The 24,006-nt window shown below is 41.2% G+C and overlaps 1 protein-coding gene across 4 annotated transcripts in view; it reads left to right on the top strand.

Annotated features, from left to right (window-relative positions):
* The window catches only part of ROBO1 (roundabout guidance receptor 1), a 591,421-nt gene that overhangs the window by 311,344 nt on the left and 256,071 nt on the right, over nt 1-24,006 (top strand). For 2 of the 4 annotated variants that reach the window (XM_083735870.1, XM_083735869.1), the window contains exon 1: nt 3,553-4,571. The exons of the other annotated variants lie outside the window; for them this stretch is intronic. In XM_083735870.1, the coding sequence (XP_083591996.1) occupies nt 4,517-4,571 (55 nt within the window). In that variant the 5' untranslated portion in view covers nt 3,553-4,516. Of the gene's footprint in view, nt 1-3,552; nt 4,572-24,006 lie in introns of those variants that run through there. 4 annotated transcript variants of the gene reach the window in all.

Genomic DNA, 24,006 nt, shown 5'->3' with positions numbered 1-24,006 from the left:
ACTGCACACCCTCCTATAATAGCACAAACATCCTTTGACAACCCCTCAGTTTCAAGACCAGATAACTGTGCAACATGGGGAAGCAGCTACTGTTTAAGAAGCACGAGGCAAACCTCACCTGGGCATGTGGAATTCATTGTTTTTTTGTTTGGATTCCATTCAATAGGTTCAATTTATTAGCTAGTCTGGACAAGAAATCAGAATGTCTTTACACAACAAAATAAAAGCCCTACCCAGGTTACTTCAGGCTGCTCTGGTGAAGGACCTTTGCTAAAAGGAAGGCTCTCTTATAATGGAATTATTTTTAAGAACTGAGAATTAGGCCTTTGTACATGTGTAGAGTATTTCTCCCCTCACTGCTGATTATCCACAGTTTGTGTTTTGACTAGGGAAAACAGCAGAACAGATGCTGCCAATTTTAGGCAGGTTTTTGTTCTAGTTCCACTCATCATAGAACTCAGGGCTGACCTAAGGCATGTTGCTGTGCACACACTCCCTTTCCGAGTATAAAAAGTTACAGTACTGGCAGCTGAATCTTATTTCCACACTGGCGACAAAACAGTGATCTCCACTGAAAGAGAGAGCACCTAGCTACCTTAGGGGTAAAGGACAGGCAGTGTGGCCCATACAGCTGTCCTCCAACACCTCTCTGTCTGTTACCTGAGGCAGCTGCTTACCTCTGTTTATTGGTAGGACTGGTCTTGGATTTATAGTGATGAGTTGGAAGAAGGGTTAGGCTGAAGGCCTGGGCCTCCTTCTAATTCCTGGAATAGTTTAGCTAGCTTCCTGGCATGGTGATGGGCCATTAAGGGGAACAAAGAAAGTGGCTCTGTATAAGATGGCAAATGGGTGGGGGCCCATTTCTCAACTCACAAGTACAGTGGTACCTCGGGTTACATACGCTTCAGGTTACAGACTCTGCTAACCCAGAAATAGTACCTCGGGTTAAGAACTTTGCTTCAGGATAAGAACAGAAATAGTGCTCTGGTGGTGCGGCGGCAGCAGGAAGCCCCATTAGTTAAAGTGGTGCTTCAGGTTAAGAACAGTTTCAGGTTAAGAATGGACCTCCGGAACGAATTAAGTACTTAACCCGAGGTACCACTGTAGTTAGTTAGAAAGACAAGAACAGAGAGTTTGAAGTGATGTAAGCGAAAAGCAAAGCAGCAAGCTGGGAAGCAGGGAACCTAGAGAGACAGAGCAATGTTTGATTTCTGTTTCAGTGCAAGGCTGCAGCCAGGTGGGAGGCAAGGTCCTTTTGGGGTGTTAATGCTGTGAACGCCTCCACCATAGGCTCAGGTTGTATATATGTGAAAATAATCAAAGGGAGTGCAGACTGAGCCTCAAGTATTATGCAATACGCCTGCAGTTATTAAAACAATTGTAATTAAGTAAAAATTTGTGGAAAGTAAACATGTTTTCTAGATGACAGATAAAGGAAAGAGGTGAGGCAGTGGCAGTCATCCAGTTTATCACTGGCTTTGTGCCTACAGGTTAAGGCTCCAATGCTGTACACACTTTCTGTGGAGTTAAGTCCCACTGCACACACTGATGTTAATCTGGTGATGTTGCCAAGGTCTGAAATTATCCAGTTCAAAATGTAAAGCACAATAACTTGTGGGGGCTGCCCTCCCATTCAGAGTAAGCATTTCAACCACATACTCCCTCCCACTCTTTTTTTCTGGCTCTGTTTGTAATGCCAGCCAGAAATTAGTTCCTAACTTCCTTCCACACCTCTCTTCTTTTTTTGTGCTTAAAAACTTGCATGGCAGCATCTCAGTTTCTATGGTCCCTTGGAAGCTCCATCCTGGGCATCATAGCGTGAACAGGAGTGTAACAAGATCCAAAATGGGCTTGTAATTAGCATGGTTACTTCCAATCCTGTTTTCCAATATTTTAGAGGAGGAATAGCCCTTCCTTTTATGACTCAGGAAGGGGTTTCACCCATCACTGCTTACATCTGAGTAAATATGCAAATGATCACAAACAGTAATATATTAACAGAGCAATATTATGGAGGTGTGGGTGGGAAGAGAATTCACCACATCCAAAGTTGGTTGCATGCAGGGTGGAAGATGAATTGTACCTTTTAAGATTTATTGTGTTCCTTTTCTTTCATCTTCTCCCCTCTCCCATTGACAACAATGGATGGGGATTAATTACAGCAGCTCCAGGTCTGGTGTGGTTTCAAGGTCTGTTCCAGATGTGGGCGTGGGTGTGCATTGTGGGAACAAGGGGGCTTAGAGTACTGTGGATCCATGGTCTTCCCCACCAAACCCCTGGAGCACCCTCCATTGATCCTGTAGCCACTCTCCCAAGATGCATAATATTTCTCCCTAAGCTCAACTGCTTTATACTTCTGATGAGGAAAGAAAAAATTGGAGCCACATGATTCTGATCAGCTATAGTGGATTGGATAGCAATGATCAAGTGACAGGCCTTACCCAAGACATTTTGGCACCTGAGCCAAAACAGAAAATGGCAACCATCCCCACACTAGGGAAGAAGGGGTGAGTGAAGATCTACATCAGATACGAGGTCGTCAAATCAACTTTACCCTAAGGTTGAAGCGGGAGTCATAGGCTGTCACACATGGATTGTGGGGGGTGGGGGTGGTTCTGAATCGTGCTGGGTGGGGGCAGCTCCTGCCCAGGGGTCAGAGGAGAGCAGTGACATCTTCTATTTGCTGAGAATATTTGCACATTGGCTTCTGTCTATCAGTGATGTCCAGGTTGGCAGGAGGAGAATGCTTGGCGCTCAGCTTCCTCCACCCCTCAATACTGGAGGTGGGGCTGAGCCCCAGGCTAATAACAATAACAACAATAATAATACCTTTATTATTGCTCCAGCCATTCTGAGTGGCTTCAAACACATATAAAACATAACATCAAACATTTAAAACTGCCTGATAGAGGGCTGCCTTCAGATGTCTTCTAAAAGTTGTGAAGCTCTTTATCTACTTGACATCTGATAGGAGGGCATTCCACATAGAGGATGCCACTGCTGAGAAGGCCCTCAAAAATACTGAGGAGGTTGAAGACACTTCCACCCCTAGGAGTTGTCACTTTTGTAACTTGCTTCCTTCCCCCTCTATGTATTTCGCTTGCTCGGTTCACAGTAATCAATACTCCTCTTCTCCTATGCTCAGTGGAACCTAACTGCAGCTGTGCAGCAGTGAAAGGGTTACACTTGTTTCCCCGGGAGGATTTTTTGAATCCTACGTCGGGAAGTTCCATTTACAGCACCAGGCAAGTAATGTTTTTTTTTAAAAAAAATGGTTTGTTCCGGACTCCGTGATATTCCAAGTCGTAGCCTTTTGTTATCCAATAGCGCAGGGTAGTTTCTAACCCTTTGCCATCGCAAGAAAGTTACATGGGAATGTGGGCTGTCGTTGCCGCCGTCGTCTTCAAGGGATGAGATTCTCCAGCTCCGCATTGTAGCCCTTTTGTATTCCTCTTTCTTTCTGAGCAGTTTGGGGAGGCGCGGCTCCTTTAAGGTGTCCTGAGGCGGCACCAGACCTGCAGCGGCAAGGCGAGAAAGGCAAGCGCGCGCTCTCTCTCGCGCCTGCCTCAACGCGACGCCAGAAACTTCAGGGGCTGCTGGGCGAGACGGAGCTTTGCAGCCCCCTCAGCGTGGAGGCGAGGAGCTACACCCTTTCTCCACCAGGGGCTGCCCAGAAGAGGAGGACGAGGCCGCCCTCAGAAGTTTTTCCACCCCACACAGCCGGTCCCTCGCTTTTGTGCCAATCTCCGCTTTTGGAGAGGGAAGGAGCTGGAGGAAAAGGAGGAGGAGAGAGCCGTCGCTTCGCAGGACGGACAGCCGGGAGGTGCGGGCTGGTGCGACGCGCGGCTCCGCTCTGGCTGCCGGGAAGCTGCTTCGCCTGGCGGTCCCGGCGCTTTGCTTCAAGTGATGGGACCCAGGGCTGCTGCTGCTGCGATTGCGCCGCCACTTCTGTCTGCCGCGCGCTCGCCCAGCGCCACACCAGGCAAGTCCTCGCCCAGAGCAGCCGCCGGCCCGTCTCCGCCACCCGCTGCCTGAGATCCTCGCAAGAAGCGGCGGCACTTTCTGCACTCCGTCGAAGGGCCCCTCTCGTGACCTGCGCGCTCCTTGCTCCTTGCCTGCCTTTCTTTCCTTGAGGAGAGCCAAGCCAGCCAGACAGCCAGCAGGCGGGCGGGCTGCTGCTTTTGTTTCTCGCTTGCTGTCGGATGGTCCCGCGGCGCGACAAGGCGAGGCAGCCCCCTTTGGGATAACCCGGGGCGAGAGAAGAGCGCAGGCTTGGGCTGGAGCTGCGGAGCCCTGCCTGCTTTGGCTGACAATAGAGACTCTTTGCGAAGAGCCCGGACGAGGCTCCCCGTTCAACTTCTGGAGGATTTGGGACGCCGCCGCTTACGTTAAGCTGCTTGTGGATTTACAAACTGGGAAGCCTTGGAGGGGTTTTTGGCGAAAGTCCTCCCCCTCCCCCTCTTCCTCCAGCCCTCCCTTTTGGCATGAGATTATCGACAGGCTCCACCTGGAGACAATGATCGCGGAGTTTGTACACTTCTATCTCTTTGGATTATTATGTCTCTGCTCAGGTAATCGCTGCTCCTCGAATGATTTTTCTTTATTGATCGCGTATTGTCGAGCGGGCAGATGGCTCCCTTGCTTATCCCAGTTGGGGCAGGATTCAAGGAAGTGTAAAACTCTAGCCGTTGCTGCTGATTTAAGCAGGAAATAATTAAACATGTGCTTAAGTCTTACACTGAAAACAATGGGCCATTCTCAAAAGTCATCCACTTTAGTCACTCACTGCAGGGCAACTGAGCCTAGGATCCAGCTGAAGATGCTCAACAATTTTATCCAATTTTGGTTCCCGGAGCTTGCTCTTATTTCTCTCTCTCCTCAGGTTTTTCTGCCTGTTCAAGTGATTTTTAGTATGTGGGTGGAACCGACTTTCGTCTAGCCTTGAGGTTATGGAGGGCATGTGCACAGTTCATGCATCAGTTTGCACCCATAGTTTTGAAAAATTAAAGCAGGGTTATTGGCAGCAAAGGATGCTTCCAAACTCGTCAGTCCGCTTCTAGAAACTAGATGGAGCAAGTCAGCTGAGAGCTTAACGCTCCAGGGCCTAACTATATGTACTTGACACTGCACATCCCAAGGATCGAAGCCTTACAGGCCTATCAAATGCATGTTTACTCAGAAGCAAGCCCTACTGTGTCCAGTGAGGCTTAGTCTTTAGTCACTTGTGTTTTATAGATCAGCTTGCACATGAGTAGAGTAGGCAAAGGTAGATCATGGAGCAAGCTGCTCTATCTCTCTCTCCCCACCCCCCATGTCTTCACTGCTAGGACCAGCCACTCTAGTTCGCAACAAGGGGGCTATTAGTCCTTGTTTGATGTATGCAGAGGACTGTAATTAAAATAGATCATAAAGAAACAGCAGGAAACCACTTCTTCCTACAGTTTTAGGTGTGGGGGGAGAGGTTACAGGTATTGGCAAGTAGGAAGCTAGAGGCATGGTTTATTCAGTGTATGTCAATTGATGTACTGATATGAAGCATCACTTTTTAAACCTTTGTTGAGGGCATATTGTTCCAGTGTTCAATATTCATATGGTAATAACTATGGTTTATCACTAGCCGTTGGTGTTTACCTCCTAGAGTAAGTGGATAGTTCACTACTACATGGATTTGCTTGCAGTGACCTTTCTTTGAAATGGAAATTCCAACTAAGGGATGTTTAGGATCAAGATAGATTTATTATCTCTGGAGTTACTTAAGTTTCACTCTTTCATGAATTTCACCCCTTACACACACTTCCAAGTTCATTATGCATGTTTAGTTGGAAGTAAGTATGAAGTTCGGCAGATATGTGCTTGTGGAATTAGACTGATAAATTATTGGTTTTTAAAACACTTTTTAATCCCATCCAGAAGGGTTCTCCCTTTCCTTAACTTCTGTTAGCAAGTCAGAGCTTGTGCTCACACCCACCCTCAGCTGGCAACTTTTAAACAACGTACAAAGGGGATTTTAGAATTTGAGAATGATTATTTTGAAAGGATATAAACTAGGATGTGACTACTAGCTCAGTTTTCCGCAAACTAACTGTAAATTTTCTGGCAAAGTCTGGAAGCCTGGCACATATGTTAAATCATTCACTCTGACCGCAAAAAATTGTTACAATCCCATGAAACCTATTCCCTTGATCAGAGGTGACATGAGAACAGTCTGGATAGGAAAATGAGCTACTTCCCATGTGCTGAATGGGATATAACCCATGAGACAGGGGTTACTTTGCAGTAGGGCAGCTGGCTGCTGCTCTGTGGGAGTAGGACAGGTGACTAGGTTAAACCTGAAACCCTGTATCTGTTTTTTCTTAAATTCTTGAGTAATGTCACCAGCTCACTTAGTTTCCATTATTTCACTTTAAGCACAGAGTTGGATGCAAATCACAGTCAGTGGGAGGAAACTGTCTCACTTGCCTCTTTTACTACCCTCTTAGGGCCCCCCCCCCCATTTATAGCAAAAGGGTTCCCTTGTGGTTATTTTTTATTCACTTTCCTATGCTAAAAGTTTCTTCTCATGTGTAAAGTGATGTGTCAAGTGTGATAAACAGAGGAAGGCAAGATCATTGAGAAGATAGTGGGATTAGTGGTCATTAGTCACTGTTTGAACTGGTTTAATTAGCTTTGGGAAGTTTTATCCAGGCTGTAGTGTCATGCCAGTGCGGTGCAAGTTAGTTGCAGATTTCATATCTTAAAACTCTCCAGTTCTTAAAGTTCCTTCACAGTAAATTTATGAGTCATGAAGGTCCCATGGAAGTATTTGCTGTGTTTGGTTCTTTCTTCTTGAGTTACTTTAAAATGCACAAATACTCTATTGTTTTAGTTCAAGGTGAGGACAGTGTGCTTGTCTAACGTAAAAGTTTGCAGTTGTCCAGTTTTCTTCATCTGCAGCGCAAGAGAACTGTTCTTACTGAGGAATAATCTGGGATTTTTGTTGTCTGATTTTCCATATTTCAATTCTAGCTTCTATTTATTCTGAATTGCAACATGATCATCAATGTGAAAAACCATTGGGACAATTGTGATGCTTTTTTTTTAACTTCAAGAAGTATTTGCTAATTCTGGTGAAGATGGGGTTTTATTTTATACTTTTACCATTAACTTTTTTATTTAGTTTTCAAGAAATATGGATTGCATGGTTACAGGCATTTGACTTACTAAAAAAGCTAAGAGAAGTTGAATATCCTGACTATGACACTTTTTTTATAACTACTCTACAAGAATTTTCATGGGCCATATTGTGTACTGTACTCGCCCTGCCCCTGTGTTCAACTAGTGTTGTTTTATAATGTTGAATAGGACCGAGTGAGTAATTTCAAATTCTGGAAATTTTGCAATCAGTTATTGCAAAAGCTAACTGATTGAAACATTATGCCAGAAGATACACATGGAAACAAAGAAAAGTTAACAACATTTGTTTTTGCCTGCAAGTTGTTTTGATTTCTGTATTTCACGGAGCAGCAATGGTCTGTAAATTCTTATACAAAAGACCATGGCTTGCTTCTGTCCTGCTAATTAAAATATGTGTAACTGACATAATTATGCCTAATTATTAATGTTAATTCTTTCTATATTTAAAACAAGCCCAGTCTTGTGTCTTTATTCAACTTCTGATCAAGAAAAGACCCCTTCAGTCAAATTTGCTAGAACTTTAGCTGAAAAGAGCTAAGTCTCTTCATAGTATGGGTTTATTTTTTTCTTATTTCTTCAGCAATTTTAAAACACTTTATAATGTGTTGCTAATTACATTGAAACCTAGCGTAATACCTAAAAGTGTGCGCCAGCAAATACATGGTTCAATTCTCTTCCCAGCCACAAATTCTCTCAGCCTTTGTTGTATGAGAATAATGCTGGCTTAATTTGGCTGTTGTGAGCTTTCCTGATATAATATGTTCAATGTGCTTCTAATAATAATATACCCACTGAGTTCTGTGGGACTTTCTCTTAAGTTTAGTGTGTGCTGTATTGTGGTTGTAAACACTTAACTTCCTATTTACATACTGCGTTTTAAAGGTTACGTTCCAGTTACCTTTTTGCTTCATTATGTATATGGTAACCATTTCTAGCTAGCACTCCATGAGGTTACTGCTTTACTCTACATAGAAACAAACAAAGCAGCAACAACACAAAGAGGAGAGTATAACATCAAATCACTGTTTCTTTTGTGTTCTAAAGGGTTCATATGATCCAGAGACCATGGCATAGCTCTATGTTAGCCCTTCTACTGCAAATTTGATCCTTCTGTTCCGTTTTGGAAATCAATTTATTTGTGGATTAATTGAAGCAATATGATATACAGTGCTACCTCGGGTTACATACGCTTCAGGTTACAGACTCTGCTAACCCAGAAATAGTACCTCAGGTTAAGAACTTTGCTTCAGGATAAGAACGGAAATAGTGCTCCGGTGGCGCGGCAGCAACAGGAGGTCCCCATCAGCTAAAGTGGTGCTTCAGGTTAAGAACAGTTTCAGGTTAAGAATGGACCTCTGGAACGAATTAAGTACTTAACCCGAGGTACCACTGTACACAAGTTTATTTGAGAAATAATCATAGTTTGCCCTCCATACTGAATAGCACAACCAGTGGAGTACTTCCACTCAGCTCTCTGGTATGGAAATACAAACAATTTGTATTTTATCATGGATCTTTAGCTAGTTGATCGGACACCACACTATGTCACATGAGAATCTAAAATGGTACACCTTCTTAAAAAGGGTGGGAGAAAATAAAGGGGGGAAATATAGATATTGGGAAGAGCATGGAGAGATAGAAGACCCGTATTGTACATTGAAATTAGTTGCATCCCTTGTCTGAAAAGGTGGAGGAATACTGTTTTAAACAAAATGAATGTGTTTATAATTTCATCTTGTTAAATATGAACAGTTTGCAAAAGTTTACTCAATAGTTTGGATAATGGTTTCAACCGGATAGAATTGAAAAACAGCCCTGATTCTCATGCCATTGACTTCAAAAGCTATGTGCTTTAGAGGTCCATACAGCCTCTATAAAATAGTGAGCCCAGTCAACTTACTTCTGAGTGAACATGCCTAGGATTTTGTGTTATATGACATTTCAGTTACATTATTAAACAGGGTCGTTCTGGAGTAGTAAAAATGGATGCTGATTGTATTCTGTTTTGGAGGTTGAAACCCCAAAACTACACAGACACACACACACACACAAGCTTTTAAGTAAACCTCCTCAAAACGTGATGGTCCCTGTGTGTCAAACTGGGTAGCGATTGTTCTACAGTAAGAAAGAATAGTTCACTACAGTCAGTTCCTTCTTCAAAGAAGGCCTTTCAAAGGGCTAGGAATTACTTACTCATATGCCAAAAGTTGCTACATGTAGAGATCAAAAGATGCTGCCACTGCACTCTCTGGGTTTTTTTTGTGATCTTCTAGCTGTGTTAGTAAAATGAGAATTGCATTTTTTTTTGTCCCTGTGACTATAAGTTTGCATTAAGGTTGCTTACATGATTCCTACTATAGCTTTTTATTTGGTTTTCAAGATAGTATTTAGAAAGGAACATTTGAACATTCATAGTTTAGTCTTTCTGGTAGTGGAATGTAAAACTCGTTAGAATAACTTTAGGAATTAATATATGGCTAATAGTTTTGTTTGGTCCGTTTGTCCGTCTTTCTTGTTGGATCACCTATTTCGACTTTTCTAACTGCACTGTGAAACTCACACCATTCACCCATCTAATAAATCTACAAAAAATGTTCTTGCTAGCAGAATAGCTAAGGAGTGGAGAAGTTGTATGAGTCTATCTTAAGAGGCAATCCTCCCTCTTCCTGTAAAAAACCCAGCTGGAACCCTACTTATGTGTGGAAAAACTATACATACCTAATTAAACATGGCAATAGGATTTGTCACTTCCGCTGTGCATGAATGCACAATCAAATGAGTGGCAGGTTTCCACTGTGTATAAGTAGCAAGATAGATATGTACTTTTAGTGAATTCAGAGGAATTCTTATTAACCCCCATTAAGCCATTAAATTGTATGCTTAATATTCTAAATGAAATGTATTAAAAATATAATGCAAAATATCATATTTTAGCTGTCGTAGTGTTCTTCCAAAAGTCACCATGACTGTAACTACATGGTATTATTACTATAGAGTGAAATTGTTTGCCTGATCTGTAACTTTTTTTTTAAGTAGGTACTATTAACATCGGCAGTGACAAAGGTCTGTATGTGAGTGCATGCATGCATGTGTTGCGGAGATGGAAGGGTGTACTCAAACTAACTTGATGATATGCCTTCCTGCCTCTCACCTCTCTCTTTTGGTAAAGCTGCTAGGAAAGGACAGCAGCTGCTGCATGCTGAGTTGCATAAATATAAGGTGCTGTTCATTATGAGTTTCATTCCATATTTGCCAGGTGCAAAGTGCACTCTAGTGTTTGGTGTCAAAGGAACAGAGGGACATTCACTCTTGGCCAGAAATTTTCCCTCGTGGCAAGTATCTGATGTGTACATACTCTCATTCTGCTATCAGGCAAGTGGTTACGCTACATGCTGGCTTGTTAAACTGGCAGTCCCTTGGCAGATGTCTAGACAAGCTGCCAACTATTAGTGCTGGATGCTTTAAACCAGCTTCAGTCTGATGATCCCTGGGTTCCCGAAGAACCATAAACATGTGGAGTCAGGGGATTAATGTATCTCTCTTCTGGCTTGGCCAGTAAAGATGAGCCATGTGACTAACAGTGACTGGTGCAATATATGTAAACAGTACCATAGTTTTCAAGCCCATCCAGATTTTCCAAGTGATTACTTTAGACATTGTCAGCAAAAGCGTGCAAAAAACTAACAAACAGCATTTCTCCCCCCTTTGCATGGGAGATATCCCTTATAGATTACAGATAGAAGGAAATACCATGTGCCATGTTGTATGTGTACACTTGACTTCTAAAAGGAACACAGTTGAGGTGAATGGGGGCATATTTTTTCCAGCTTTCTCCCTAAAAGGCCTCTTGCAAGTTTGTGTCTTTGTGGCTTTTTGTCAATTCTCTTCTGAGATTTGATAAGCCTTATTGGTGTTGGGGGTAAGAAGGAAGGACTACAAAGTGTCCAATGAAGAAAACCAACACAAAATTACCTTCAGAAAATATAGAGGCATTGCTGTAGTGAGAGAAGTGACTGCTGGACTACATAGTAAGGAAGTGCAGAATCTCCAGGCATTGAAGGAAAGAAGCATTCACTGGAAAGTGATGGTGCCACATGCAATGCATTGGGAACCTTTGGCACTCAAACAGCCATATTCCATGAAGCAATCTCAATAGCAATAGATGACATAATCTCTGAGCAAAGAACCATATATGCCTGCAGAAAAAGAACTGCAGTTTCATTACCTTATGCTTCACATGCAACAATGATTCATCAGGTTCATTTGCTGGAAAGGCCTAAAGTTACCAGATTAAAATAACCTCCAGTTACATTGTTGTGAAATAGTTTGATTTAAAAGAATTCCAGTAAAATGTACATTACAGGATTAGAATAAAACCAGTGATTCATTCATTTGCTTAAAATTTATCGTGCAATGAAAATGTAAACAGACTTGATGATATTTCGAATGTGAGTTATTTCATTTAGCTGGTGAGGATGTATAGCAATTTTAGTGTAGCAAAAGGGTGATTTCACAAACAATACAAAGTGGTTATTATTGCCTTTGTGCTATAGCTTAATGATTGGGCCTTTTACAGAGTGATGGGAAAGTACCTTTTTAATAGCTAAGTGACTGTATGATTTCTTCCCAAATGGAAGCTACTAATTTGAGGATGATTACCGGTAAATGTGTGTGAGACACTATAAAAACTTCCATCAGAAAACTTTGACTTCTTTGAGTTTGATTTCTTTGAAAACTGGTAAAGGAAAGGGGAAGTTAAAAACAAAACTCCACAAGTAAATTATTAAGAGAGAGTTATACTCCTCAGTGTTTTTACTACCATTTTTAAAATTCTGCAGCTTTACTGAAGAATTACAATGATGTGTGCAAGATATGATTGTAGTAGCTCTAGTTCCTAAATTAACACCCTAAGCCAGGTGTAGGCAGAAGGCCCTTTAAGTGTAACTATTCTTCAACACTTTCAGGTAAAAAGAAACTGAGTGCTTGCCACAGACGTTTGACCTTCTCTAATGTATTAATAGCAGTGCACTGAATTGGTTGCCATATCTGTATCCTTCATGTAAGGATAGATATTTGCCAACTCATTAAGCATGTGTAATTGAAGAATTTTTCACTTTTAAGGAGGATAAAATGGTTTAAAAGCAGTCATCCAAATTTCATTGCTCATGTTCTATTTCAAGCACATTGTTGCAAAATTCCTCTCATATAGTTGAGGATGTCACTAATCAAGGTACTTTGAGTGACCCTGCCTTAGAGCAGCTTCCCCCAACCTACCACCAATGTTGTTTGACTGCAATAGGGATTCATGGGAGTTGCATGTCAATACATCAAGAGAACACTAGATTGCTTTAGAGCTAGAAACCTAATTAACCTGGCGTGCTCTGGTCCATGGGGTCATGAAGAATAGGCAGGTGGCGCTGTGGGTTAAAGCCTCAGCGCCTAGGACTTGCCGATCGAAAGGTCGGCGGTTCGAATCCCTGCGGTGGGGTGCGCTCCCGCTGCTCGGTCCCAGCGCCTGCCAACCTAGCAGTTCGAAAGCACCTCCGGGTGCAAGTAGATAAATAGGGACCGCTTACCAGCGGGAAGGTAAACGGCGTTTCCGTGTGCGGCTCTGGCTCGCCAGAGCAGCGATGTCACGCTGGCCACGTGACCCGGAAGTGTCTCCGGACAGCGCTGGCCCCTGGCCTCTTAAGTGAGATGGGCGCACAACCCCAGAGTCTGTCAAGACTGGCCCGTACGGGCAGGGGTACCTTTACCTTTACCTTTAAACGACTAAACAACAACAACAGCAATAATTAATTTGGAGGAAACATACACTCTTTCTAAGTTTTAGCAACCAACTGTATTTTAAAATTATAAGTTGGCCAGTGCAGCCAAAACTTTGGTTGAGACGTTAATTTCCTGGTTTGTGCACCTGGAAGTCAATAACTAAAGCACAAGCAATAGCTGAGAGGAAGAAAGCCCAGTGTGCGCATTTATTATAAGTATCAGACCACAACACTGGTTATCTAAATTATAGACAAAAAGAACTATTCCTTGTGATGATAATTGGACATAATTCAAGGAAAGTTGGAATACACTGGTACCTCAGGTTACATACGCTTCAGGTTACAGACTCCGCTAACCCAGAAATAGTGCTTCAGGTTAAGAACTTTGCTTCAGGGTGAGAACAGAAATCGTGCTCTGGTGGTGCGGCGGCAGCAGGAGGCCCCATTAGCTAAAGTGGTGCTTCAGGTTAAGAACAGTTTCAGGTTAAGAACGGACCTCCGGAACGAATTAAGTACTTAACCCGAGGTACCACTGTATCATGTAGGAAGAGTGAACATTCAGCATTTGCATCTAACGACCACATAGAAGATAATTCAAATGGGCGCTAGCTATGTAATTTGTGTTAAGTGATGTTAGTGATTTTAATTTGTGCCCTAAGAGTTGATAAAAAATAGTTTTCATGGAGTATTATGAGGAACATTTGAGAACTTAAAATGACTTCTAATAAAGTGGTTTGGATGGCTGAATGACTCCTGCACAACTTATTATATTTTGCTTGTTCTCAAACATGTCTATTTGTTTCTGAGTGCTGATTTTGACAAAGACCTTGGTGTCTTGAGGCTAGGTTGTTCCAAGGACCATCTCCTCCTAAGTGAACTTGCCCCAGTTTTCCCCAGCCACTCTGGACAGCTTCCAACAAAATATAAAAAAATACAATAAAACATCAAATATTAAAAACTCCCCTAAAAATTAGTTTATTAGTACCCTTGCCCCAAAGGTTGTGATGGGTGGTAAAAATAAAAATAAAAATTCTTAGTGGTGGACCCAGATTCTAGAATAACCTCCAGTTATTTGGGACCAGTCATTCATGTCCTTCACACTGGACCACTGCCCTTCCAGCCAGAGAGAAAGTGACAAACACATAGTAATTGAAGTTATAACTTGTTAAAATAGTGAGATCTTTACTAATGCCACTACTGTTGTGGTAAAAAATATGCTTCCTCCCTTAACTGTCACCTAGCAGCAGACATTTCATCAGCAGAGGGAGGAAAAATGGGAAGCAGGCCTACCACCTGCTCCATTAAGGTCAGGTTCCCCTCTCAGTCAGCTGTGACTTGGTAGCATCCAATGCATCAGGCTGCAGCTGAGAAGGGATGCAGGGCCACTATATCAGCACAATTGATTTACCAGCAACCTTTCCACCTCAGCTGGTCATTAGAAGAACTTTTAACTAATAATTTGTTCCTGAGTTGGCTTTTTTCTCATCCATCTTGCTCCATTTTTCTTTCATGTTGTGTCCTCTTAGATTGTGAGTGATGAGGGCAAGGCATCCCTTTTTAAGTGATTTGTAAGCCTGTGGTTTTTTTTGGTTGATGAGTGGAATAAAAATGAATAACACACCTGAATGTGCTATTTATAACTATGAATGTATGTCATAGGAATATTTGAAGCAACTTGCTGCATTATTGCTCGAAAAATGGCATTAACATGGAGAACTAAAGTAAAGGAAGATGATCTTTTAAGAGAGTAAGAGTGCTGATTGTGATGCATTTGTCCATTAACTTTGGCAGTTACTGTAGGGTAAGTTACCATGTGTGAAAAATGATGCTAATATTTGGTAATGAATGACAAGTAATAATTCAATGGACACTATGGTTCATTGCTTACATAGCATTTTGTGAAAAGAAAAAGTCACACGTTGAAAATGATTCAGTTTATATACTTGCAGAAGTATTTACAGAGGATTCTTTAGAAGACTGTCTGGAACGTTGAACTTGCTTTGAAGCTTCTCCTTTGAATAAAACTCATTAATATTCACAGAATAATGCTAGCCTATATGGAAGTTGTACAGTTGCAACATAAAAGTGAAGCAACTGATGTTGCATAGTGTTTATTTCAGTTACATTTGTATATTTTATTGTTTTCATCTGGCAGTTTATACACAGAAGTAACTTAGCAGAATTCTTACCTGAACTGCTATTGTTAATGCCCCCCATCCCCCCCCCCCGGTTTTTCATAATTTCATTAAGGGATTACAGTGGTAACAATAACAGGACTTCTGCTTTTGCTAAGCTTTTAGCATCAGGGAGCTGAGTCAAATGAACACTGAGTAGGAACATATTTAGAAACACTGGACAAAACAAAAGAGATGTTTGTCCTCTTGAAGGCTAACAGATTTATTGTAACACTTTGTGGACTACAAACCATTTCACAGGCAACTTGACCTGGTAATAATAGTATTAACAGTAGAAAGCTAAGCATAATGTATTGCAAGAACCTCAGTCAAATATTGACAATAACAAAGATGAGCTTGTTGGAATTCTGCCTGGGTCAGAGGAATGTGCCACAACGTAGGCACCGGCAGATATTCCTTGTCGACCTCCCCGCTGCTACTCCCGGCAGATAAGCAGGCGAGGTCTCGGCGATTCTTCCCAGATGTGAGAAGAACACACCGTTTCTTCTCTCTCCCCTTTGGTATCCCCAGGGAGGGGAAAGAAGCAGACAGAAATCTATTTACATCCTTTATTTCTGTCTCTTACATCAGTACAGAGAAACATGTCTGCACTCAATAGCAGTAAGAATAAACTCCACCCATGTACTTCCAGTACGGGTCACATGACACGCACACTGAGCTAACATCCGGTGCTCAGTACAGAATGGACTGCCCCTTTGTTCCCATGGCAACAGTCACAAACATCCTGTTTGGCTTTCCAGCCACAAGCAGCTGACTTGGCTGCTATAGCCTTTGCTTGCTGCTGCATTGCTGCTTTATGGTAACAGAGCTGTGGTGGGACTTGAGCTTGCACACTACAGGCAGTGACTGATTTATTCATGTCTGCATGGTGCCAAATCCAGAGGTGACCCAAAATGTCAACAAAAGGGCAGAATGGGGATGGAATTGGTGGGGTGGAATGGAATGGAATGCTTTATGTGAGCCCCACAAACACATTTGTGCAGGAACATAACCCCTGCACAAAACAAGTATTGCTTGTGCAATATTTCCTCTTCCAGCTTGGCCACAAGCAGGAGATCAGAAACATTCACCTTAGTTTTAGATTAACCATAGCTAGGGTTCAGATGTAATGCTGCACTGTGATTAATTTTAACTATGGCTTTTTAAAGAAAACCAGCTTTAAGGAAAGTGTCTGAATCAAAGGTTCAAAGGTTTTATTTATAGAATTATATACTGCTTTCAACCCCCATAAGCTCCCCTAAGGCAGTGCACAATAATAAAAACCCAATTTTAATAACAGTAAAAGTTGAAAATGGTAAAACTACTACAAAACAAAATAAAAATAACAAGTTAACATACCAATAAAACCCTTTAAAGTTCTGATGAAATAAGTACATATTGATTGCCCCTATCTTTGTGGAGAGAGCTCCACAACTGAGTTAACTCCCACAGAGGCCCTCATCCCATGTTATTGCTAGCTGTACCTTTCATGGTGAAACATAGAGCCAGTGATTGTAATTGATAACAGGTCAACAGGGAAGGAGTTCATCCTTCAGATATTCTGGTTACAAGTCATTTAGGGCTTCATAGATAATAAGCAGCACCTTGAAACCAATAGGTATTTGTGCAGAAGAAATAGAAAGCCAACTTCACTTTCCCACAGCTGAAGACATACTTTGATTTGTAATATTTGTTCGATGTGCATATTTTGTTTCATGTGCTGGTAAAAAAACACCTTTGCTAAACATGCTTAAAAATCGCCTGTAGTGTCCAGCTTAGTATCACAGAATTGTATTTTTTTTTATAATAATAATTTTTATTAAGGTTTTCCAAATTAAGACAAATCAAAACAAATTAAATCCAATCTATAAACTTTTTGCCAATAACTAGGACTTCCCCTCCCTACCCCCTCTTGTGTTCCAAATCTTCCAAATAAGCAATTAAATTCAACAAGTTCTTGTCCCCAAATTACACTCATCATCAATAACCCAATTTATCCAAATTCCCATCCCCTAAGATCGATCTATACCCTTCCACGAGTTTCCCCCTTTCAAACATAGTACAGATGGAAATAAGATAAATATGAATAGTAATTTTACAGCCTTTGGATTCCAATTTTCCCTCCCCTCTTTCCCCTTTGCGTTTCACCTATCCCTCCACTTCTAATATCTTCCTGGAGTTCCCACATTACACTATGTCCCTCAGGTTCTTTGCCAGTCTTTGATTACGGATGTCCAATCGTAGAAGGAGCCTATCAAAAAAGGGCCCATTTCTTCTATCCAGGTTTTTATATCCAGGAGTAAAAACTCCAATTTTGTATCCATAAGCTTGTCAAACCTGAATATCCCAAATGTTCCCCCAGTTCTGTCCAGTTCTTGTTATTTCCTTGTTCTTGTCAATTATTCTCCTCCTTTTTATTTCTCTGTTCTCCCACAGAAATGTTCTTTTTCCAAAAGTTTCTAGTGTCTCTGCAGAGGCTTGTTATTCATGGAGCAAAGCATTGCATCATGTTCCTTTCATTTTCCAACAAATAGTTCCATTGTTTCCCGTAGTGTGTAGACCTCTGTAGACAAAATAATGTTCCATTCCTGCAGTTTCCCAGGAGATTAAAAGTTCCATTCAACTGTTCAAGTTTCCTGTGAAAAACACATGCAATATCCCTCGGCTCCTCTAGGTGGATTGCAGTAGCAAAGTTCCCTTCCAGAATCACATCCACCAGACCAAGTAGCTTGTTGACCGATATTTAAAACAGTTTGTATTCAATTTGTAACAAATATAACCGGCAAAGTCCTCATAACAAAATCTCTATTTTAATCTTCCTTTTTGACAGCTCTTTGACAGCTGTCAAAACCTCCATCGCTTTTCTCCAGGCAGTTTCACGAATCGCTCCAGGGATTCCGGGGGGGGATTGCTTTTTTTAAAACAATTCCACTTTTCTCCTCCAGCTCAATCTTATAATTTTCCCTCGCGAAGTTGCTGATTCGGCAAGATAAGGTTACACTCGATCTTAGTTGTCTAGTCCTTTGTTTTGGCTCTTCTACAATTTAGGGGTGGGCTGACTTCCTTTTTTCCGCCTCCCCCGTTCGCTCCGAATTTTAAAAATTTATCCCCTTTTTTTAGTCCATATTCCAATTACTCACGGGTTCTTTTTAGAGCCGAATTTTCAATAGAAGAAGTCAGCGCTCTCCGCCGGATGGCATGCGGCTGCGCTCGGCAGGGATAGCAGAGAACTCAAAGCACCACGCTTCTCCCCGGCACCCGATCCGTAGCCTTTAAAAAGGCTCCTTCACGAGTCGGGAGAGCGCTAACGGTGCCAGCCGAGTCTCCATGTCCACGGCCTCCTCTGGCCGTGGTTTTTAAGGGTCCCCGCATCGCCGGTGCGGTAGGACCCAGCCCCTGCCAAGCCGGCTCCCTCCGGAGCTCGGAGGGAGTCCGCCATTCGGCGATGGCGCCGACCCGGAAGTCGGCAGTATCACAGAATTGTAGAGTTGGATGGGATCATGGAAGGGACAATCTAACCCACCCCTCTGCAATGCACTGTTAATACAGTGGTACCTCTGGTTAAGAACTTAATTCGTTCCGGAGGTCTGTTCTTAACCTGAAACAGTTCTTAACCTGAGGTGCACTTTTGCTAATGGGGCCTCCTGCTGCTGCCACGCCGCCGTGCAATTTCCATTCTCATTCTGGGGCAAAGTTCGCAACCCGAGGTACTACTTCTGGGTTAGTGGAGTTTGTAACCCGAAGCATTTGTAATCTGAGTTACCACTGTATACATTCCATTTCCAAAGCGGAGTGCGTATGCCACTATTTGGTGGACATTAGTGATTCACACATATTCACACACCTCTTGGCTTATATGTGATAATAAGGATACATTAATATAGATTTTTTATTTGTGAAACTGAGGTAAGGAAAGTGGAATAATTCTTCATATTTCACAAAATGGTTGCTTATTATCACAATATGAAGTAATCTGAAATGGACCCTAATCAATGTGTGAGAACACCCTAATCAATATTTTATGGCAATGAAGTTTATTTTTTGGTCGTCTGTAGTGGTAGACATGAGCTATCTGGTTTGCACTTCACAGCTATTGTCATATGGTGGCCAACACTTTGGACTTCTTTTTCATTAAGAAATGTACATTATTTTGTGTTTTATTTATTAAATAAAAAGGAGCTCAGGGTTGCTTCATCACAGCTGAACATACTGCAATTCTAGAGTTTAAGAACTGTTACTAGTTTTATGTTGAGTATGCAATAACGCATTATTTCATAAAGGCTTGTTTGCATAATTTGTATATCACCTGAATCAGTCCCAGGGCAAGTCTTAGTATAGTAGAAGAAGACATGGCTTCACAAGTCATTGCCACACTTCAGCAAAACATCCCACCCAGAAGCATCTCTTACCACCCTGTATCCAAGCCAGCTTTTGTAACTCAGCCATTTCATCACATCTCCATGGGCTTTACTTGATTCATTTGACTTTCATTCAACACCTGATTCCTGATAGCTTTCTTATGCCTGCTAATTAAACACAGAATCAACCTGAGACAGCTTCTCTTCAAAGAATTGAACATGGCATGTGTTGTCACTCTGTAAAAATGAATCTGATCGGCACATGATTGGAGTGTTGGCACAGCTCTTAATTTCTGGCTCTGTGTGGAGCATTTCTGAGGTTTCTCTACTCCACCCAGACATTTGCTGTGACTAGCATTCTATGTTATACTTGTTAAATCCTGCAGGAAAAACTTATAGTAGTCATTCATCATCCCACTTTTTCAAGGCTGTAATAAAGAAAATGTTAAAACAGAGCTATATGTGAGTGGGAATGTACTGCTGGGAAGGGGGTAGGAAGCAAAGATATGTTTTCTTAAAAACAAAAGGAGCTGCTTCAGTGTTTTGGGTAGTATAATCTGGAATGCATATGTATTCAGTAGATGAATGTTTTGTTTCTGTTCTCTTTTTTGCATTCATATCTATCTATAGTAAATATCTATTTAATTAAAAGTTTAAAATCTAATATCCAACATGGGATAGAGCTGAGGTGGGGAAGGATGCATGTAAAATATGCTACTCATGAGGTCTGCTGAGACTCTTGTTTTTGCTGTGGTAGCTGGAGGCAACCTAGTCTTGATTAGCAGTCTGGTTTCCTAAAAGATTTCCCAGGCCTTCCCCCATGTCAGCTAGATTTTTAACTACCGTATTTTTTGCTCTATAAGACTCACTTTTTCCCTCCTAAAAAGTAAGGGGAAATGTGTGTGCGTCTTATGGAGCGAATGGAAGCTGCGCAGCTATCACAGAAGCCAGAACAGCAAGAGGGATTGCTGCATTCACTGCGCAGCGATCCCTCTTGCTGTTCTGGCTCCTGAGATTCAGAATTATTTTTTTTCTTGTTTTCCTCCAAAAACTAGGTGCGTCTTGTGGTCTGGTGCGTCTTATACAGCGAACAATACGGTATTTGCCTGTATACATTTCTTTAAAATAAATGCAAATTGATTCTCAAAATCCAAAAACATATTAATAGAAAAAATGTAGTCATTCATTTATTTAAAAGGATTCATACTAAATTTAAATGTTGTTAGTAGTGCATAAAAATGGCAAGAGATGGTAACTACAGAAGCCCACTTGAAATAAAACTTGTTTTCTTCGGATCACGGTTGCGTGTATCTTCTTAGGCAAAAAGAGAATCTTGGCCTGCATCTCAGATGCTTGGGTCACTAGAGCCTTTCACAGGAGAAAAATAATGGTTTGGTATGCTATTCTCCGAATTTGTTTACTGCAGTATATATTTGAATCAAATCCACCATAGCTTATAAGAACAACTGCCTTGAAGCAGAGTGGTTGTTTACACACAGCTTCTTTCTTAACTGTTAGGCTCTCTGTTCCTGTGGGAGTAGCTGGCATGCATCAGTTTAGCGTAGGCTCAAGGGAAATTATTAGTTTTACAGTTCACTTTCCTGGCTTGGGCAGAATATGTGCTAGCCAATTCCAGCACTGTTGCAGCCGAGAAGCTGCAGTTACTATGCTTGGCTTAATATTGAAAGCACCCTAAAAGCTAAAGTTATCCTGCAAGGTTCAGCAAATATGGAATGCCTGGATTTGTAAATGGCAAAGTACAAATGTTTTTATTCATGGATTATGGGCTGTGTAGCACACTTCACCTTATCAAGTTGGGACACATTAGAGTTTAAAAAACCATGTACAGTGGAACCTTGGGTTACATACACTTCAGGTTACATACACTTCAGGTTACAGACTTTTCTAACCCAGAAATAGTACCTCGGGTTAAGGACTTTGCTTCAGGATGAGAACAGAAATCGTGTGGCGGCGGCGTGGCAGCAGCGGGAGGCCCCATTTGCTAAAGTGGTGCTTCAGGTTAAAGAACAGTTTCAGGTTAAGAATGGACCACCAGAATGAATTAAGTATGTAACCAGAGGTACCACTGTACAGTATATAAGAGCTCCTTTTTATATATCATTTAGTGGTGAGGGGCCACTAAAGCGTGGCTCTTTTTCCTCTTCCTTGGAATGTCAGCAATACTTGCATATGGCATGGATGTGATTTTAAATGCTCCCACATGGATGAGAATTTGCTGTGCTTCAGCAATAGCTTCAGTGTCAATGTTAGAAGCACCCCCGCCAAAAAAAGCTGTGAAACAAAATGGCTCAGATCTGAATATCAAGTTTTCCCTTGAAAGAAAGCAAGAAAAGAAAAGAAAAGAAAAGAAAAGAAGAAAGCAAGAAAAAACCTTTCATCTCTTCTTGCAGTCAATAATAGTTGGTATTCAGCAAAGCTTCACTCAGAATAGGCCATGTCCATCTATTTCAGTGGGTGTACTTGAGTAGCACTATAAATGCCACAGGATCAGTAGTCTCATAGCATTGTAATCTGAAATTGGAACGACTGACACACAGCATCTCTGATCCTAAATCAAAGGCTATTATAGCTGATATTGAAAGGTGCCATTTTTCAAAGACTGACCAGAGTCCGTCTTTCTAGATGGTTGTGAGTGGTTGTACTACATTTTCCTGGTTTTTTGTGTTGTCGTTTTTTGGGGGAAGAAGAAGATGTAGCATGATGCTGTACATAAATCATTCACTGCTCAATCCTGTATTTGTCTTACTTGGACAAAATTCCCATGGAGGACTTATAGGTTAGTGTGTCCAGGTTTGCAGTCTCGCTCCTAGCAGGCAGCTGGGAATTTTCTTACTAAGTGAGCTTGTGCCAATAACTACTACTCTACTTCCACCTTTTGCTGTGTGGTTAAGTTTTCCACTTCCATTTGGAAGGGCTGTAGAAACATGGTTTTAAAATGTGGACAAAATACTGGTTAAATACACTGCACCAACTTTTTTTCTGTTACCTGTTGATACATATACATTTTGTATGTACTAATATATACAATTTTTTCTTCTAAAGGTGTTCATGGCAGATGACACTACTTAGTTCATGTTGTCATGGTGTTTCTGAGTAAAAGTATTGATGTAGGTAATTTTATCTAGAATAACCTTAGCTATATTTCCACATTTCCGATATGATGGACTTCTTTATTTACTCAGTTTTTGCTTTGGTATAGTTTTGGAAGAAAGAAGTAATAAACGGGGAACCTGCCTTTTAACTGCTTGTGTAATGCACATAAATCCATTTCTTCAGGCTCCATGAATCAAAAGTGAAGGCTGATTACCTTAGTCTGACTGCACCCCATGTAATTTCAGAGGCTACAAATGTTGTTACAAGCAAGGTATGGGTGAAAGCATAGTAAAGTTCCACTGAATGACTTTTACAGCTTTGAGCTAATGTACACAAACAAAGAAACTCTTGTTTCCCCCCTTCCATTTTGTGTGTAATGAGAGAGGTGTAAATTAGCCAATCTTCCAGTGGAGTTCAAGCTGTATTCACTTTTTTAAATTTCAGATAGAAAATCCCATTAAAATATAATTAAATTATCTTATGTTTAGCATTTTATCTTCTAAATGGGACAATATCTGAATAACTGATAGCTTTAAAAGATATAATGCTCCATTATTCCTATATTTTCATCAAGATGGAGATATTTTTTTAAAAAATATGTAGCAACCAGAAATTATGTAGCAACCAAAAAAAAGTAGCAACCAGAATCAACTGTGTTAAAGTACAAGAAATGCAGCAATGTGAAGTCTTTGCTTTTATATGGCTTTTTCTGCCCTTAGGTTTTACATTTAGAAATTTGAATGGCAATTGAATAAATAAAAATAAAAATAAGGAACTTTTAGGATTCTTTCTGATTCAGGGCTGAAAACAAATGGAAATCTTCCATCATCTCCCCTTTAAAAATATTTTGGTCAAAGCTTTTATGATTTTATCTGCTTGCTATAACTTTTTGTGAAGTTACAAGGGGGATTTTTTAAGTGTTTAGTGTTGTATACATATACACTGGACACTATTTTCAGCTACTTTCAACATATAGTCATACCTTGGTTTTCGAACAGCCTAGTTCTCAAACGTTTTGGCTCCTGAACGATCGAAACCCGGAAGTGACTGTCTGGTTTTCGAATGTTCTTTTGGAAGCTGGATGTCCGACAGGGGTTCCACAGCTTCTGATTGGCTGCAGGAGCTTCGTGCAGCCAATCAGAAGCCAAGCTTTATTTTTCGAATGCTTTGGAAGTCTAATGGACTTCTGGAACGGATTCCATTCAACTTCCAAGGTACGACTGTACTGTATTTAGTACTGGTTGTAGAACTTTACTCCTTACTCCACAATAAAGTCTAAGTTTTTTTAAGCCAAGGCTTTTTACTGTTGTTAACAGTAGTGGAATATTGCTGGATACTTTCTTTGATGTGAATTGATTCAAGGCTTTATGTAAATTCCATGGTACCTTTTGCCCATGTTGCTATAAAAACCAGAATTTC

This window comes from Podarcis gaigeae (genome assembly GCF_964106915.1).
Source record: "Podarcis gaigeae genome assembly, chromosome: 4".
In the NCBI taxonomy this organism is placed as follows: domain Eukaryota; kingdom Metazoa; phylum Chordata; class Lepidosauria; order Squamata; family Lacertidae; genus Podarcis; species Podarcis gaigeae.
Note: the sequence above shows the minus strand (reverse complement) of the source record. Positions and strands in the feature narration are given on the sequence as shown.